Genomic DNA, 13,375 nt, shown 5'->3' on the forward strand with positions numbered 1-13,375 from the left:
GGCAGTAAAGGTAGAGGGGGGTGAGGAGTGGGGGGCGGGAAGGGTGCAGGGTGGGGGGGAATGAAGGGGTGAGGGGTGGGGGTTAGGGGCGGGAACAAAGGAGTAAGGGTTGGGGATCAAGGGGCATGGGGTGATGCGGTGAGGGGTGGGGCAAAGGGGTGATGGAGGAGCTTAGGGGGTGGGAATGAAGCGGTGAGGGGTGAAGGGGTATGGGGTGACAGGGTGAAGGGCCGGGGTGAGAGGTGAGGAAGGGGTGACGGGGTGACCGGCAGTGGTGACGGGATATAGAGTGATGGGGTCAAGGGTGGGGGTGATGGGGTGGCAGGGTAAGTGAGATGGTGGTAAAGGGGTGATAGGGTGAGGGGCGGGGTGAGGGGCAGGGTGAAGGCGTGACGGGTGTGGGGCAGTGGGCTGAGGGGCAGGCGTGAAGATGTCACGGGGTGAGGGCTGGAGGTGACAGGATGAGTGCTGGGGGTGAAGGGGTGGGGGTGATGGGGTGAAGGGGGTAGGGGTGATGGGGTGAGGAGCGGGGGGGGTGAAGGTGTACAGGGGGATGGGGTGAGGGTGAAGAGCTGATGGGACGAAGGGAGTGGGGCAGGAGCAGAGGGGTGATGACAAGGTAAGGGGTGGGGGTGGCAGGGCACAGGATTGGGGGGTGAGGGGCAGGGGTGAGGGGTGGGGGTGACGGGACACAGGGTGAGGATGGGAGGGGGCCGCGCGGTGGGGCTGGGGACAAAGGGATTGGTGGGGCTCAGGACAGGGGTGAAGGGGTGCTGGGATGAGGGGGGACAGGGGTGGAGGCATGCGGGGTGAGGGGCAGGAGGTGAAGGGGTAACAGGGTGAGGGTAGGAGGCAGGGGTGAAGGGGTGACAGGGCGGGGGGCAGAGGTGAAGGGGTGCAGGCGGTGAGTGGGCGGGGCGCAGGGCGGGGTGGAGGACTGCTCCTGTGCAGGGGAACCCTACCCCATGTGCACCACTGTGTTTCTGCAAAAGGGCTTCTGCAGCCCCAGAACTGTGGGTGCCCCCAAAGACGTGACCTCCTGTGTGCACAGAGGTGCGCGTGCGGGATCAGAGGACGCGCGGGCGGGGGGAACGACACAGATGGACGCGGGAGGGGAGACACAGGGCGCGGGGGGGACACGGGTGTGGGGCGGACACAGAGGGCGCAGGGGCGACACAGAAGTTGCAGGAGGGACACACAGGGTGTGGGGGGCACAGAAGCGGCGGGGTGTGGGGGGCACACAAGCCGCGGGGAGGGACACAAACCACGGGGGGACACAGAAGGCCGGGTGGGGGGGACACAAGCCGCGGAGGGACACAGCAGGCGCGGGTGGGGGGGACACAAGCCGCGGGCTGTGGGGGGCACAGAAGCCGCAGGGGGGACACAAGCCGCGGGGTGTGGGGGGCACAGAAGCCACGGGGGGGACACAAGCCGCGGGCTGTGGGGGACACAGAAGCCGCGGGGGGGACACAAGCCGCGGGGTGTAGGGGGCACAGAAGCCGCGGGGGGGACACAAGCCGCAGGGGGACACAGAAGGCCGGGTGGGGGGGGACACAAGCTGCGGGGTGTGGGGGGCACAGAAGCCGCGGGGGGGACACAAGCCGCGGGGTGTGGGGGGCACAGAAGCCGCAGGGGGGACACAAGCCACGGGGTGTAGGGGGCACAGAAGCCGCGGGGGGGGACACAAGCCGCAGGGGGACACAGAAGGCCGGGTGGGGGGGGACACAAGCCGCGGGGCGACACAGAAGCCGCAGGGGGGGACACAAGCCGCAGGGGGACACAAGCCGCGGGGGGACACAGAAGGCGCGGGTGGGGGGACACAAGCCGCGGGCTGTGGGGGGCACAGAAGCCGCGGGGAGGGACACAGAGGACGCAGGAGTCGCAGTTTGAACATACTGAACCCACAAACGACAGAACAGAACTGTAACTGAGCCAGGGGCGTGGAGGTCCACCTGCCTGTCCCCAGAGGACACCACCCCCCCGGGGAGGCCAGCTGGAACCTGGAGCCGGGATGTGGAGCGACTGGGGGGCCCACGCTGTGCTTTCCGCGCCCCCGCCTGCTGCCGTGTTGTGGGGACACCCTAACACCGGAGAATGGTCACAAGGCCTGGGGGACCAGGCGCTACTGCACACGGCCACAGCCGCCCCGCTGACGGAGCAGGAACCCATACAGGCCGTGGGGCAGCCCGGGCGGGGGCGGGGCCTGGGGCCGAGGGGCGGGGCCGGGGGGAGGCCTGGAGCCAAGGGGGCGGGCCAAGCCCAGGCTCCCAGGTAGGCTCCCTGCCTCTCTGCACCAGGTGCTGTCCTCACACCTGGGTCCCCTGCCTCCTCTCCAGGGTGGACCCTCCCTCCCCCCTGCGCACTGTAGTGCTCACCCCTGCGTCCCCCCATCCCGGGTGCACCCTCCTTCCCCCGCGCACAGTACGTCCTCACCCCTGCGTCGCCCCATCTCCGATGCACCCCCTCCCCCCCCCGCGGTGACCCCAGCCCTCCGGTCCCGCCCCTCGTGTCTGCGCTGGTCCAACAGCTCCATGCAGTACTTGCGCCCCGCCTCCGTCTGGGACCCTCCCTCCCCCCTGCGCAGTGTAGTGCTCACCCCTGCGTCCCCCCATCTCCGGTGCACCCCCTCCCGCCCGCGGTGACCCCAGCCGGCCCGTCGGCACCTGGTGTCTGCGCTGGTCCAGCAGCTCCATGTAGTACTTGTGTCTGCCCTTGAGCTTTGTGATGCTCTCGATCTCGTACAGCCGCTGGGCCGTGCGCCTGCCCGTGCAGATGCCCTGGTTCACGCTGGCCAGCGCCGTCAGCAGCTTCATGGCTGCCAGCAGAGCGGGCCGTGACCCTGGGGCTGGGACCCCAGGGCTGTGACCCCAGTGCTGGGCTCCACCTCCCACAGGAGCGACCGTTCTGCCAGGTACTCAGACTGGGTCTGGGGGTGAAAGGGGCTGGGAGGTCAGGGCAGCTGGAGGGCCTGCCGCGACCCGCTCCTTGCTGGGTCACAAGAATGGGTATGGTCGCCCGTCCATGATGAGCATGTACACGGCCCCGAGAACACATCTGTGTTCGTGTCCCGTGGCCCCTGCCCCCGTGGCCCCTTCCCCCATGGCCCCTCCCTGCCCCTGGTCCCATGGCCCCTGCCCCCATGTCCTCGGGCCCCTGCCCTCCATGTCCTGTGGCTCCGTGGCCCCGGACCCGCAGCCCCTCCCTGCCCCCTAGCCAGCACGAGCCCCCGGGCTGGGCCGTGTGCAGCGTGTCACCTGCCCCCCAGGCCCGCGGCCCCTCCCTGCCCCCAAGCCAGCAGGTCCTTGTGCAGCCTGTCACCTGCCAGGGAGCTGGTGTGCCGCAGGCTGTACACGGCGGAGTTGGTGAGGCCGCTGAGCATGCAGATCACTGTGTGCATGAGGTGTCCGTCACACAGCACCGAGGAGTGCGTCTGGTGCACCAGCAGCTCTGTGAACTCACAGAAGTTCACCCGAAACCTTTTCCAGAAGGGCCCTGGCCCCACGATGGGGTAAAAGTCATTCTGCTGTGCTCAACACAGAACAAGGGAAGAGGGGCTCAGACACTGTACCGGGTCTGGGCCCATCCCACCATCACGACATGGAGCTCTGCTCCTGCACAAGGGACTCTGGGTCACATGACCACACGCTGAGCCTGCACTTGGGGGGGGGTCACACGTCCACTCTGACCCGGGCTGACCCCCAATCTCCCAGACCTGCACCTGCAGGGGACAGGCACACATCCAAACACAGGGTGACCCCCCCATATCCCAGACCTGCACCTGGGGAGATGACACGTCTACTCTGACCTAGGGTGGCCCTCAATCTCCCACACCTGCACCTGGGGGGGGGTCACACGTCCACTCTGACACAGGCTGACCCCCAATCTCCCAGACCTGCACCTGGGGGGGACAGGCACGCATCCAAACACAGGGTAACCCCCCAATATCCCAGACCCTGCACCTGGGGGGGGTCACACATCCACTCTGACACAGGCTGACCCTCAATCTACCAGACTTACACTTGGGGGGGGTGACACATCTACTCTGACCCAGGGTGACCCCCAATCTCCCAGACCTGCACCTGGGGGGGTGACATGTCGACTCTGAACTAGGGTGACCCCAAATCTCCCAGACCCTGCACCTGGAGGGTCACACATCCACTCTGACTCAGGGTGACCCCCAATCTCTCAGACCTGCACCTGGGGGGTCACACATTCACTCTGACACAGGGTGACCCTAAATCTCCCAAGCCTGCACTTGGGGGGTCATACATCCACTCTGACACATGGTGACCCCAAATCTCCCAGACCTGCACCTGGGGAGGGTCATGCGTCCATTCTGACATAGGGTGACCCCCAATCTCCCAGACCCTGCACCTGGGAGGGTCACGCATCCACTCTGACACAGGGTGACCCCAAATCTCCCAGACCCTATACCTAGGGAGGTCACATGTCCACTCTGACACAGGGTGACCCCAAATCTCCCAGACCCTGCACCTAGGGGGGTGACACATCCACTCTGACCTAGGGTGACTCGAAATCTCCCAGACCCTGCACCTGGGGGGGACACGCACGCATCCAAACACAGGGTGACCCCCAATCTCCCAGACCTGCACCTGGGGGGGGTCACACATCCACTCTGACACAGGCTGACCCTCAATCTCCCAGACTTGCACTTGGGGGGGTGACAAATCTACTCTGACCCAGGGTGACCCCCAATCTCCCAGACCTGCAGCTGGGGGGGTGACACATCCACTCTGACCTAGGGTGACCCCAATCTCCCAGACCCTGCACCTGGGGTCACACATCCACTCTGACACAGGGTGCCCACACTCCCATTCCTGCATTGGGGGGCTCACATATCCACACCCACCACAGTGACCCCAGCTCTCCCAGACCCTGCACCTAGCGGGGGTCAGATATACACACTCACCCGCTGACCCCAACCCCCTGAGACCCAGAACTTGGGGGTCACATATCCACACCCACAAGGATCACCCCACCTCTCCCACACCCTGCACCTCGACGAATGGTCCCACGTCCCCTGGTCAGGTCTGTAGGCTGTGTGGGTGGACCCCCACGTGTGGGAAGGAGCCGGGTCTCTAGGACCTCAGGTCACCCTGAGGAAAGCGTGCAGGCACCTCTCCAACACTCATCCCAGAGAAGCCAGGCCCTCCTGTTTTTCACTCTGGTTCTGGCTGATTTCAGGTGCTGTAAATATTCATTGCAAACGTGAAAGGTACTTAAAAGCATGCTTTGGCACTTTGGGGACTTAGCACATTCCTGCTCCCGCTGAGCTGACAAGAAACTCCAGTGACTCTGCCAGGGGCGGAGTCAGGGGCGGGGAATGGGAAAGGGAAGAGATCACTGTGGGCTTGCAGGTGTGGACGGCACAGCTCACCAGCCGCCCATCAGCCTTCCTGCCTCTTTCCTTCATGTGCCCCGCAATCAAGTCATCAACAACCCGCCTCCAGTCTCTTTCCACACGTGCGGCAAGGGGTTCATCAGGAGAACCGGCCTCCAGCCTCTATCCACGCACATGGCAAGACATTCATCAGGAGAACCGGCCTCCAGTCTCTATCCACACACACGGCAAGACGTTCATCAGAACAGGCCTCCAGTCTCTATCCATGTGGACGGCAAGGGGTGATCAGGAGAACCAGCCTCCAGGCTCTATCCATGCGTACGGCAAGGGGTGCATCAGGAGAACGGGCCTCCAGCCTCTATCCATGCACACGGCAAGATGTTCATCAGGAGAACCGGCCTCCAGTCTCTATCCACGCACACGGCAAGACGTTCATTAGGAGAACCGGCCTCCAGTCTCTATCCACGCACACGGCAAGACGTTCATCAGAACAGGCCTCCAGTCTCTATCCATGCGCACGGCAAGGGGTGATCAGGAGAACCGGCCTACGGCCTCTATCCACGCACACGGCAAGACATTCATCAGGAGAATGGGCCTCCAGCCTCTATCCATGCACACGGCAAGATGTTCATTGGGACAAGCCACCTCCAGCCTCTATCCATGCACATGGCAAGACGTTCACCAGGGGAACCGGCCTCCAGTCTCTATCCACGCACACGGCAAGATGTTCATCAGGAGAACAGGCCTCCAGTCTCTATCCACACACACGGCAAGACGTTCATCAGGAGAACAGGCCTCCAGTCTCTATCCTTGCGCACGGCAAGGGGTGATCAGGAGAACCAGCCTCCAGTCTCTATCCACGCACACGGCAAGACATTCATCAGGAGAACAGGCCTCCAGTCTCTATCCATGTGCAAGGCAAGGGGTGATCAGGAGAACCGGCCTCCAGTCTCTATCCATGCGCATGGCAAGGGGTGATCAGGAGAACCAGCCTCCAGTCTCTATCCATGCGCACGGCAAGACATTCATCAGGAGAATGGGCCTCCATCTTCTATCCACGCACATGGCAAGATGTTCATCAGGGGAACCGGCCTCCAGCCTCTATCCACACACACGGCAAGACATTCATCGGGACAACCCGCCTCCAGCCTCTATCCACGCACACAGCAAGACATTCATCGGGACAACCCGCCTCCAGCCTCTATCCATGCACACGGCAAGACGTTCATCGGGACAACCTGCCTCCTGCCTCTATCCACGCACACACCCCCATTCCGAGGCTAGACCAAGTCACTAACGGGGTTACACACATGTCCCGAAACCCCCCATCCCGAGGCTGGACCAAGTCACCTACGGGGTTACACACATGTCCTGAGACACCCCTCCATTCCGAGGCTAGACCAGGTCACTAACCGGGTCTGCAAGGTCAGTCCTCACTCCCCAAACTCAGTGCACTTTGTGAGAAACCCTCCCACACCCTCGTTGTGAAGTGCGCTAATACATGGTATCTCGTCTGCACACATGAGATGGTGAGGAATGAATGATATGAAGGACACCAGGTGAATCTCCAGCCACAGGACACCTGCAGTTGCTGTGCCAGGGGCCGGCCACATGGCACCCTACAACAGCTCCTGTTCTACCCTTCTCCACCCAGATGCAGACGGCCACAGAAACCCTGACGGCTTGGGTCATTCCAACAGTGACCATCACAACAGCACGCAGAGACTACAGGACAGACTACACAGAACATGGTCAGCTCTAAATGTGTGGACAGAACACAGTCAGGGCTCCATGACACAGCACAGACAAAACACAATCAGGTTCAAATGTGCCAGTGTAGACGGAACATGATCAGGGCTAAATGTGCCAGTGTAGACCCAACAGTCAGGTCTCCATGACACAGTGTAGACAAAACACAATCAGATCTAAATGTGCCAGTGTAGATGGAACACAATCCAGTCTAAATGTGCCAGTGTAGATGGAACAGTCAGGTCTCCGTGACACAGTGTAGACAAACATGGTCGGGTCTAAATGTGCCAGTGTAGACAGAATACAGTCAGATCTCCATGACACAGTATGGACAGAACACAGTCAGGGCTTCATGACACAGCATAGACAAAACATGAACAGGTCTCAATATGCCAGTGTAGACAAACATGATCAGCGTAGACAAAACAGTCAGGTTTCCAAGATACAGTGTAGACACAACATGATCAAGTCTAAATGTGCCAGTGTAGACAGAACACAGTCAGGGCTCCATGACGCAATGTAGACAGAACACTGTCAGGTCTAAACATCCCGGTGTAGACAGAGCATAATGAGATCTAAATGTGCCAGTGCAGAGAGAAGAGTCAGTTTCCATGACACAGAGTAGAAAGAACACTTTCAGTCTAAGTGTGCCGGTGTAGACAAAACACACTCTGGTCTAAATGTCCCAGTGTAGACAAAACATGATCAAGTCTAAATGTGCCAGTGCAGACAGAACACAGGGCTCCGTGACATGGTGTAGACAAAACAAGATCAGATCTAAATGAGCCAGTGTAGACAGAACACTGTCAGGTCTAAACATCCCAGGGCAGACAGAGCATGATGAGATCTAAATGTGCCAGTGTAGAGAGAAGGGTCAGTTTCCATGACACAGAGTAGAAAGAACACTTTCAGGTCTAAATGTGCCAGTGTAGACAGAACACACTCTGGTCTAAATGTCCCAGTGTAGACAAAACATGATGAAGTCTAAATGCGCCAGTGTAGACGGAACACAGTCAGGGCTCCATGACACGGTGTAGACAAAACATGATCAGATCTAAATGAGCCAGTGTAGACAGTACACGTCAGGACTCCATGACACAGTGTAGACAGAACACGATCTGGTCTAAATGTGCCAGTGTAGAGAGAAGAGTCAGTTTCCGTAACACAGAGTAGAAAGAACACTGTCGGGTCTAAATGTGCCAGTATAGATGAACTCGCTCTGGTCAGATTATCCCAGTGTGGACAGAACTCACTGGATGAAGTCACTTTTGCAGGACAGGTCAAGTCTGACTGTCCCACTGCACACGGAGTCTGGCTTCACCTTGTCAATTAAAGCAACACACCATAGGACCTAAGTGCACTCAGTGTGGACTGCGCGCAGTCAGGTCCTGTCGCATTGTGGACAAGACTCGGAGGCTCTACTGCACTCAGTGTGGACAGGACGGGGTCAGGTCAGCCCGAGCCCCCCTCGCCGCAGTCCGGATAGAGTGAGGTCTGCATGCACTGTGCCAGCAGGACCCTGTCCACAGGGCCGGCTCGGGGCGGCTCCCGTGGGAGCCAGGCTCACGGCTGCAGTCCCTCGTCGGTGATCAGGGTGCCCACCCCGTGCTGGGAACTCCACAGGAACCACCCGGGGCTCCGTCAGCCTCGGGTGTGCCGGGAAGCCACACAGAATCACCCCACTCTTAAACAGTGGAATGTGTGTTACCAGTTTCTCTGGCCACATGATGGTCAGGATCCAGGGGTAGGCCAGAAACTTCTTGTAGTAAAGCCCGGTCTCCTGCAAGGACAGACGAGACGTGCCGGTCAAGTCCCCCGTCCCCGGCTGCAGCGCGTCCCGGCAGGACAGGCCCATGCAGCACAGGGTGCTGGGAGCTGGTCTGCATCCCCCCTGGAGGCCGAGGCCCGTGGGTGAGGGGGGGGAACGGCTCCGAGCAGCCGACAGCATGCACGGCCTGTCTCCACAACAGCAGTTCACGTCCACCTTCACGTCAGTGTCCTCGGGAGCCGTGCAGACGGACTGCGTCTGCGGCGCTCAGCCACTTCGTGTACTCGGCTGGCACTCAGAGCGTGCACGTGTCATCTCTGGAAGCCAGCATGGGGAGACGCCACTCTGCACAGAGGACCCGGGAGCATCGGAACCTCTCGTGCTCGCTGGCCACATCTCCATACGGCCAGTGCCGTGGCTGTGCATGTCACCCTGCCCGCTGTGGGCCCTGCACACTATGGCATTTCCCTACAACGTGTCCAGGGGCCTGCTCTTTGGGAAGCGCAGGGTCTCCCATGAGGCACACAGGCTGAGGGGCTGGCAAAGCCCCTACTGCTGCTTCAGAGGTGGGGAGAGACCGAACGGGACCCTGATCTGGTGACGGGAGCTCTCTGAGGAAAGAGGCCCAATCGAGTCAGGGACATGCTGAGGGACCCCAAGTAAGGAGCTAATTTCGGGGACACAGAGGCCAGAAGCAAGTAGGCGCATCCTCCTCAATTACGGGCCTGGGCTCTCCGAACTGCCAAACCTGTGGGCTTCAAGGGAGCCCGGGCACAGATGGCTAAATGTCATGTAGGGACCTTAGCGGGACCCTGAACGGGACACAAACAAACGTGAAGGACATTCCTGAGACAGGCATGGTAACGTGTGCAGATCCTTCGCACGGGTGTTGTCCTCCAGTGACTTAAGAGCGCCTGAGAGTGAGGACAGGACCACGGTCTCACGGGAGCGCTCACGGCCACACAGGAGGACACAGTCAGGGCCCAGTTCAGTCTGCAGCCCCCTTACGGGCGGTTCTGGTGAACACACACGGCGGCAAACACATCTGTGCATATGCATGGACCTGCACACACACACTCACACGTGCACACATGCATTTGCTCGCTCGCGTGCATTCACATCACAGGCACACGTGCATGCGTGGGGATAAGCTGAAGACGGCGCACACCCACGTGCATTTGCTCACAGGCACAGTGCACACGCGTGTACATGCACAGCAGAGGCACATGCGCAAGCATGGGTGATGAGGCAAAGATGGCACACACCCACATGCACTTGCTCACACCGACAGTGCACACGCGCGTGCATGCACGGCACAGAGGCACACATGGGGGATAAGCTGAAGACAGCACACACAGATGCACTCGCTCGCTCACGTGCACAGTGCACACGCGCATGTGTGCATGGCACAGAGGCATACAAGCATGCATGGGGCATAAGCTGAAGATGGCACACACCCATGTACATTTGCTCACATGGACAGTGCACACACGTGTGCATGCACAGCACAGAGGCATACATGCACGCATGAAGGATAAGCTGAATACAGCACACACACATGCATTCGCTTGCTCATGTGCACAGTGCACATGCGTGTGCATGCACGGCACAGAGACACACGTGCACGCATGGGGCATAAGCTGAAGATGGTGCACACACATGCATTCGCTCGCTCACGTGCACAGTGCACACGCGTGTGCACGCACAGCACAGAGACACACGTGCACACATGGGGGATAAGCTGAAGACAGCAGAGCATTAGTTGCTGAATGCAGGTGAAGTTTATGTATTCTTCTTTTCTTACGTTTAACGTTGTTCCAAATAAAAAGTTAAAAGAAAACAGTTACTGTTCACGGACTTGATTCACAAGACTTTCTGAAGACACTTTCTAGGTATTTTAAGATGTGAGAAATTTTGTAGATAAGACGTCTGTTCGCTGAAGGGATGAGTTCGCACACAGTGGAACATGACGCAGCCTTGAAGAGGAAGGACGTTCTGCACCTGCTAGGACGTGGATGGAGCTTGAGGACATGAGCCCGACACAGAAGGACACATCCTGTGGGACTGCACGTACACGGGGTCCCTAGAGGAGTCCCATCCACAGAGACAGAGAGTAGATGGTGGGGCCAGGGACCGGGGTTGGGAGACCGGGAGATGGTGTCTCATGGGGACAGACTTTCAAGTTGGGATGATGGAAAGTTCTGAAGACGGATGGTGGGGATAGTCGCACAACAGTGTGAAGGCACCCAATGCCGCTGAGCTATGCACTTGAATTGGTTAAGACAGTGAATTGTATGCTGGGTGTATTTTTCCACAATGAAAACAACGTGTTAAACAAGAGAAAATCGTCTTTAAAATGCAAGGAGGCGCTTGAGCTCACCAACAGTCCGGGGAACTAAACCATGCATACAACTACAAGATTGGCAAAAACTATCCAGCAGCCAACACGGACGGGGATGCAGAGCCACGCAGCCTAACGCACACGCGGAGATGCCGTGAAAGCAAGCTGGCCTCACACCACAGAGTCAAATGTGCATACATTCATTACACGCAAACGCGGGAACACGGACAGCAGGACCCATGGACATGCACGTCCACAGCCATACACAGAAAAAGCTCAAAAGCAACCCGAATGCCATCAGAAGCAGAATGGGGACATGAACCACGCAGACACATGCGACGGAACATTCCACAGCCATGACATAGACGTTTACTCGACATTATTCACGTGTATATAAATTATTTCTTAAACTGTGTGTCTGTGTGACGGAGCCTCACAGACGCCACACAGAGCACTGGTGTCTCCCGGGCACGGAGCTGGAAGCCCGGCAGAGCGGGGCTGGTGTGCACGGGTGCCCGTGTGCAGCAGCAAAGCCAGAGCACCGAAATATTGTGAGCACCAAGTTCAAGGACATACTCCTGTCACCGCGGGGAGGTGGTCCGGACGGGCACAGAGCACGTCTGGGCACCTGCTGGCCTCGCTCTCTTTCTTCCTCTGGACGATGGCCACGTGAGTACCACTTTATTATAGCCGTATTTTCCCCGTACGTGACAGAATGTCCCATATTTATGGTTCACGTTAGTCTTTAGAAAGCAACACGGAACCCCAAGAGGCCCGCTTCTCCCAGGGAAGCAGAGGAGGACGGCTCCTACCCAGGAAATGGGGATGCCTCAGCTCCTTCCACCCCCAGGCCTGACCGCAAGCCCGCATGCCCGGGGGAGGGGGCAGGGCGGGCGGGGGGAGGGCAGCGCTGCTCAGGAGGAAGCTCCCGTGACCTCAGGCCCCGGGCTCACGGAGTGCGTGGAGCCCGCCCCACCTGGTCAAACTTCTCGGTCATTTTGTGCACCACGTTCTGGCCTTGGTTGCTCTGGTACAGCTCAGCCGTCACCATCCCTGCGAGAGAAAGAAGGAAACGTGGTTCAAGCCGACCCTCCTCCTAGGGGACACCACCTCGTCCCTGAGAGAGGGCGGCGAAGCCACTGCATCCAGCCTCACTGGCTGGGCTCTACACGTGCTGTGGCCCCCGCGTGTCTAACGCCACGGGGCTTTCATGAGACATCCTCAGGGCGCCCAGCCAGATGCCGCAGGGGATTCTCGACAGGCCGGTCCTGGCCCCACAGCCCCTGCGTCAGGTTCCGGAGGGAGGGCGAAGCCCCCAGTTGTTCGCTGGTGATGACAACTGATGGGCACGGAACGCGCAGAGCGAACAACAGACTCGTAGTATGAACCTCAGTGGTGCGTGTACTCACTGCGGTCACCCATCGCTACAGCCCACTGTAGGAGGCCCCCACCTCCCCACAGTGGTGCTCCCCTCTCATTTCCCTGGCCCCAGGAACCGCGGAGGTGCCGTCCGTCTGTGGACCTGCCCGTTCTGGACATTTCGTGCACATGGGGTCAGCCTGTGTGGTCTGAGGTGCCTGCATCTGTCCCTGAGCACCATGTGTTCAAAGTCCATCCACGTGGCAGCAAGGGTCCGTGTCCCCTGCTGGGCAGGACCGAATAACGTTCACGTTCTGTGTGTCTCACTGCCCCCTTGTACACAGCTTGGAGACCTTCAGCTTCCGGCTTTCTTGCAGCATAACCCAGGCGCCCCATCTCCCCTTCTCTTTTTTTTAAGATTTTATTTATGGATTTTAGAGAGAGAGACAGCGCGTGAGCGGGAGGAGGCAGAAGGAGAGGGGGAGAGAGAGGATCCCAAGCAGACGCCCCGCTGAGCACAAAGCCTGACTCGGGGCCCGATCCAGGCCTAAGAGCATGACCTGAGGTGAAACCAAGAGTCACACACTTAACTGACTGAGCCACCCAGGTGCCCCTATGTCCTTCCTCTTGCAAGCGCCAAGTCTTGTGGGACTAGGGCCACCCTAAGGACTATCTTACTGCTCACAACTGCAAAGGTCCTTCTTCTCCACGAGGTCACATCCTGAGGTCCTGGGGTCAGGACGTGGACGGATCTTTCCTTGGGGGGACAATCACCCTTTGCTCTGAGATAACAAGT

General features: G+C 59.6%; 1 protein-coding gene across 1 annotated transcript in view; it reads right to left on the reverse strand.

Annotated features, from left to right (window-relative positions):
* The window catches only part of LOC114218064 (cohesin subunit SA-2-like), a 56,095-nt gene that overhangs the window by 30,755 nt on the left and 11,965 nt on the right, over positions 1 to 13,375 (reverse strand). The window contains exons 5-8 of the mRNA XM_088028588.1: positions 12,197 to 12,273; positions 8,820 to 8,891; positions 3,319 to 3,523; positions 2,664 to 2,815 (exon numbers count right to left, since the gene is read on the reverse strand). Of these exons, the coding sequence (XP_087884714.1) occupies positions 2,664 to 2,815; positions 3,319 to 3,523; positions 8,820 to 8,891; positions 12,197 to 12,273 (506 nt within the window). The remainder of the gene's footprint in view (positions 1 to 2,663; positions 2,816 to 3,318; positions 3,524 to 8,819; positions 8,892 to 12,196; positions 12,274 to 13,375) is intronic.

The sequence above is a fragment of the Eumetopias jubatus genome, unplaced genomic scaffold (assembly GCF_037043125.1).
Source record: "Eumetopias jubatus isolate StellerSeaLion01/CBP00866 unplaced genomic scaffold, mEumJub1_p1.0 scaffold_11, whole genome shotgun sequence".
In the NCBI taxonomy this organism is placed as follows: Eukaryota; Metazoa; Chordata; class Mammalia; order Carnivora; family Otariidae; genus Eumetopias; species Eumetopias jubatus.